General features: G+C 42.2%; 1 protein-coding gene across 1 annotated transcript; it reads right to left on the reverse strand.

The window, feature by feature from the left end:
- Positions 1–453: 453 nt before the first annotated feature.
- On the reverse strand, positions 454–5,102 carry phyh (phytanoyl-CoA 2-hydroxylase). The gene is made up of 9 exons (XM_030113419.1): positions 4,984–5,102; positions 3,855–3,910; positions 3,489–3,599; positions 3,221–3,389; positions 2,570–2,651; positions 2,305–2,486; positions 1,918–2,067; positions 1,709–1,837; positions 454–937 (listed from the first exon to the last, which is right to left on the reverse strand). Exons 1-9 carry the CDS (start codon positions 5,047–5,049, stop codon positions 884–886), a joined length of 999 nt encoding a protein of 332 aa, XP_029969279.1. The 5' UTR covers positions 5,050–5,102; the 3' UTR covers positions 454–883.
- Positions 5,103–6,268: the final 1,166 nt, after the last annotated feature.

The raw sequence follows: 6,268 nt of genomic DNA on the forward strand, positions 1-6,268 counted from the left end.
GTCTGCTGATGTCTTGCTTTGTGTACCAGTGTTTACGTACCATACTCCACTGACCTGCATTTACTCATGCTCCATACTGAAGTCCTAGATCTGCTGTGTGTGAAGGACTCAGCAGAGTATCAGCACATCCGGGTCGGTACTGGAGGTTGTTTTGGTTGAGAGAAGAGGAGCTACCAAGAGTTTTAAACAGCTGGGAGACGCTTAAAATGATCAAAAAAGCACAATTTTCACAAAAACAAGTATTCAAAGGTCATAATATAGGTTTCCTCATTGATGAGTTACAGAAGGTAATGTATTCCCAGCGTTATCTCTGGTGACCTGTCCAGAGTTTTCTTTGTTTATTGCACAACGTCAGCTTGGAAAGGCTCCAGATCATCATAAAAAAAGGAAGCACATTTCAGTGTGTGTCACTGTGTTGGAAACAAAATAAATGTCGAGAAACAAATATTTCAACAGACTCTGTTTAGTTTATTAATAATCTCTGCTGTACATTACATTTGTCATAGTACGATTTTGGGTAACAAATCCCATATTTCATTGCAAAAAACACTAAAAATCACATTAAAGGCACAAGAAAGGCCGACTGCTGGCTCATAAGTACTATATTTGCATATTTTATCTAAAAGTACCTTGTTTCATCCCACCTCTCAGTCTCAACATGATCAACATATATCACATTTTTGAAGTAGTCTAACCAGTTTTATCCACACTTCACGATTTAAGCTGTGCTTTAAGGCAATGCTGATGCTCTTTGTATTTGCACATTATGTGTCGTCCTGGGATTAAAGTACAGTGACTGAACAAACTCGAGGGAAATTAGGCACCATATGTTAGAAAAACTACAAATATTAAGATCTTATTTTTCTTCCCCTTTGAAGCGTCCTCACATTGAAATCCGCTCTCCCTGCACCAGACGACCTCTGAAGGCCCACGAGTCCTGCAGGGTGAAAGAACACGGTTAAAGAAACACCATGACAATCATTTTCCTCCTTTCACGCCTCATTCCCATTGCACTTTCTTGCATAAATGATCAGTTTTCACAACATGTGTCCACGTAGATTTACATACATCAGCAGATGATGGATTAAAACAAAGAATTTCTTCAGCCTCTCCAGGATAGCAATAATATAGTTTTCCAAAATTTTCTGTGTAATTTGTTGCATTTTGTAGTAAACTGTACAAGAAAGAAAGCACTGCGAGTGAACGTGATGCCTTTTAAAGTGTAATTTTAATATCTAATCAGGCTGCTGACATGTGGGAAGAATACTGCGTCCCTAATTATTCCACTTCCTCTCTTCTTCCCTCTTCCTTGCTTGTAATAATTAAGCTCTGCTACAGATCAGTAAATTACATGGCTTTGCGTGGCTTCACAGTTTGATGTCTAATAATGGCGTGGGGGGCTGGTTCTGGAAGTCTCATGACGGGGACGTTTAATGTGTCCCTCTGATGTTCTCGTAAACAACAACAACAACAAGGCAGATGCTGGAGACGATGTTTGTGACCAGACACGGCAGCTCCTGTTAAATTCACCCTGTTTGTTTTGTGGTTATGTAGCCTTCTTGTCTTCTAACTTCCATCTTTAAAGCTACATTTTCTCTGTTTGTAGGCTGAAATAGATCTGTTATCCGCTCTGCTTTCCTTACATTGTATTTACATTTGTTTCAGTGATAATAAGCGATCGCATTAAACACGAGCGTAAGAGTCTGACCTGGAAGGAGACCTCGGTGCCGAACCTCCTCTGCGCGATATCGATCACCTCCTTGGAGATGTTCTCCTGCGTGGTTCCTTGAACGTCGATGTAGTAGCAGTCGCTGCTGGCGTAGTGGCAGGAGATGGCCTGGAGGAACACGCCACACACGATCACGCCCACATGGAGAAGAAGAGGGGAGTCCAGGTGAACTCTGGGAAATGCCGTACCTTGCGGAAGCCGTCCGTCTGGTTCATGCCCGAGCCGTGGATGAGCAGCGGGTGGAAAAAGACCGTGTCGCCCGTTTCCATCTCCAGGTGCACCCTGGGATGCTCCTGGTCGTAGTCTCGCACCCCGTGGTACATCTTGTTCACGCCACCCTGAGGACGCAACAACGATCATTATTCGATAATTAACTGATTGAAAAGCAGTAAAAAGCTGGAGTCACTTAGTAGAACTATTTGTTTCCGATTTTCAAAATCAGTGAATGAATATTAGTTTCTCTCTGCTGGGCAGCTCTACTGTGTAGTAACAGAGAGAAAATATGAACGCAATGATTTGTAAACCTCATAAACAGGCATTTTATTTCTGCGTGTGTGTGTTTTGGGTGCTCGTGCCTCCCACTCCGGATAGTCGTGCTCCAGCAGCGAGCCCTTGTGCGTCCCCGGCAGGACCACCAGGCAGCCGTTCTGCCGGTTCACCCTCTCCATGGCCGTCCAGGAGCAGACGATGCGGTCGCACGGCCGGAACGGGAAGTAATGCAGGTCCTGATGCATCGGGTGGCGAGACGTCTTCTTACCTGGAAACACACGCGGCACGCCACACACACATCTCAAAACGCACGGCGTTCCTGGAGACCTCGTGTGAACGCTGGCGCCGTACCTGCATCGGGGGGTTTGTTGATCAGCATGGTGTGCATGGCCATGATGTTCGGTCCAGTGAAACACGACACGTACTTCAGGATCTGTCACACAAAGAAACTTGACGTAGAAACTAAGCATGTAGCACTAAAACTGAGTCCGGGGTGTCGGGCACATTTTAGATCTGGGTCCAGCTTCATCTTGAGTGAACCGAACTGGTAAAACAGTGCTAGAATAACCTTTGAATTTAAATTTTAAAAATTTTCTTTCGTTGTTGGGCAGAGCATATGTGGTGAACAACTACTACTGAAATTAACTACAAGCTCAACATGTGTGGCAATTTTCTCAGCCCGGCATTCCGTGTTGTGTCCATTTCTCTTCAGAAGTTTGTTACAAAATGAATGTTTTTGTAGCGACTTCAGTAAACAAACCGGTCGCTATGAAGCTGACAGCGGAGCCTGTTTCTCTGCCTGTCAATTCACCAGATGTGTTTTGACTTTTTAATAACAAAAAAAGGAATGATCAACTCATGATAATGCACACAACTCATATTGGAAGCGTTCACAGCGGTCAAAGAAAGCATTTATGAAATCTGCTGTGTGTGTGTGTGTGTGTGTGTGTGTGTGTGTGTGTGTGTGTGTGTGTGTGTGTGTGTGTGTGTGTGTGGTGGTACCTGGGGTAAACTGCAGTACCGGAACAGCTCGGGATCCTCCTGGTAGTCCTGGATTTTGGAGACGGCCTTCTGATCTGCGACGAACTCGGACTTGGCGATGGCCACGTCTCTCATCACCACCAGTCCGGGAACTTTCACCTCCTGTCGACAGATTCGCTCAAACTCCTTCCTGAGGAGGGGAGAGATGCATGGACCACATATCAGTACTTCACAAATCAATCGGGAGGACGTGGTGATAAATCAGTAGCACATTATCGTGCAAAATTACCTGAATCTGTTGATGTCCTCTTCAGACACCAGATTCTTGATGAGAAGGAAACCATTTTCCTCATAGAAGAGTCTCTGCTCCGGGGTCAACAGGTCATTGTCCAAAGAATACCTGCTCACAAAGTATTAGTTATTTTTTAACATGAGATTGATATAAATAAAACAAACAAACAGATTGATAATGAGAAGAACGCTCTCCCTCCCAGCCTTTATGAGAAGCATAAAACACTTAAAAGTTGTTACCAAAGAGTTTCAAACACTAAAGGTGGATTAAGCCAGATTAGAAACTCAGTGTAACATCTGTTTTGACAGACAGCGATCATAAAGCAGAGCTGATTGTAAACACACTCCGATGGCGTGTCCTGACCTGAGACGCGGCGATGGACTGGAGATCAGTGCTTGAGCTGATGTAGGCGACGCTCTCTGAGGGAAACCCGTCAAGGAGGAACCCAACAAGAAGAACAACGTCAGGCTAACAGACGCTCAGGGAACGGGCATTATCTATCTACCACCAGCGAAGGCTTTCAGAGTTTTATACTGCTGGATTTCATCCAAAACACACACCGCTGCTCCCCAGATGACCTTTGCTTCTGGTGACAGATGTCACATCAAGTCTGAGCAAGCAGGTAGACAAGCTGATGAACCAGCTGCTACTGACACTTCTGTATTTAATGAAACGCAGTAAAAGAACCGAAAAAATAAATGTGACATAGCATTTACTGATTTGGGATATAATAAAGGAAATTCATACCAGATTTGTTAGGGTAAACTGTTAAAATACTCCACAGTGGTAGTGCAGACAGTGAGAAGCATGGCAAAGAAAAGATGAGGTGTAAATCAACATTTTCACTTGTTCTTAATTATTATTTTCAGTTTTGTAAAAATGATCAGCAGCAGATGAACAGTTTGAGAAACATTTAAGGACAGCTGACAGTATTTGTCATCTGTTTTAGGGAAAGTTACATGACAGTATATGGGAATACTCCATTAATATTTCTAATTGTTTAGAACAGACGTTCTTGTGGCTTCAGACACTTATTATTAAGAGGAAAAGGTGCAAAACAAGTTATTTTCTTTGCTTGTTCATAACATTATGTCTATGCTTTCAAAGGCTGCTGTTTAGTGCCATATAACAGATATTTCACTAGGTTGTAAACAAGAACATAAGCTCGAAAAAAAGAAAAAAACTACCACTGACTTACATTTAGGTCTCTTGCTCAACCTTCACCATACAGTTACATAAGCCTCACAGTCAGCAGAATATTTCAGTGTCAAAGAGTGCAAAAAAAGAGCAAACGTACAGGTTTAAGTAATAAAACTGTCACACTGCTGCAATACTTGGTCGTTTCTCCCCCCGCTAGCCTCTGCAGGACCCCGGCCTGGACCACAGCAGCTGCCCGCCCCTCACCGTCCCGCTAGCGGCGACAGGATCCGCCCGCACCGCTGCTTCGACTCCACGGGCTTCCCAGTAAATGAAAGACACGGTTAAAGGATACAATGGCGGCGGCCTGCCGGTCGAGGTGACCGGCGATGAGTCGGAGTCTCTCCGCAGCCTGAGACATGTCGGCAGCGGCTGGTTGAGGCTGTGGATCCCCGGAGAAGAGCGCTCCGGCTTTTATAAGGTCCACAGTGACGACACGCGCACGAGGGTTCACCCCCACTACGTCACGAGTGGATCATTAATGAGACCAGATCAGAGAAAAAGGCTACAAAATGATCCATAAACCGAGAGAATGAATGAGAGACAAGCTGAAGTATACTCCCATATGTGTTGAGGTAGTAAAACATTTAATTAGATTCCAATTGTAGAGATATCGTTTATTTCCATTCCATTACACTGTAATTTTACCATCTGTCCAGCAGGGGTCACTACATAACAAAAGGTCAATAGATAGATAGATAGATAGATAGATAGATAGATAGATAGATAGATAGATATCATTCTTACAGAATTTTCCAATAAGTGTAAACAATTTCAAGGAAATAATTAGTTTTACTCTTGGTTTATTTCTTTCCATCATTGGTCTAGTCGAGTTCCATGTTAGTTTTTCAACCATGTGATGTAGTGAAAGAGTAGTGAGTGCTACTCCATCATGTGTCGTTAACTAAAAATTAAAGAACAAATTATGTGGAGAAACACAATTCTAAGTGACATCCACCCCATATGTTGAAATAAAAAACAAATACATAGAAAAAGAAAGGAAATGTTGTACACTGTTTTTCAAACTGTTATTCACCTGTTATTATGATTGAGGACATTTCTGGTGAATATTTTTAGAATTAGCACATATAAAAACATTTTGAATATGAGAGCACAATGTCCACCCTCAGAAAAACTGCTATTTGGATATTTTGTTATTGTAACAAACGGAGTAAAGTTTTATTTTTAACTTATTCTATTGTATTTTGTTATTTTAAAAAAACATTTACCTGCACCATCAAACCCAGTAAAACTTTCAAGCTATAAATATTCTAAAACTTAAAAAAAAATAGCGGTAGTGGTTCTTTTTACTGTAATACATTATTAAGGACTCGGAAAAGCTTTGCGTCATGTTCTTGTTCTTCTCTATTAAAAATTCTGTTGCTATTCAATCATAAATTCTACGTCAAATAATTTTATAGATTAATGCAAGATATCATAATGATGGTGTGGGTTATATATAAGTAGATTAGTTCACTTTATGAGAAATAAATCTCTTTTATTCTGAAAACTAAGCCTTTACTTAAAGACCGGAAGCCGCGCGGTTTTATTTTGAAGGGCCACCGGATGTCCCGCCGCTG

This window comes from Salarias fasciatus, chromosome 17 (assembly GCF_902148845.1).
Source record: "Salarias fasciatus chromosome 17, fSalaFa1.1, whole genome shotgun sequence".
NCBI classification, from domain to species: domain Eukaryota; kingdom Metazoa; phylum Chordata; class Actinopteri; order Blenniiformes; family Blenniidae; genus Salarias; species Salarias fasciatus.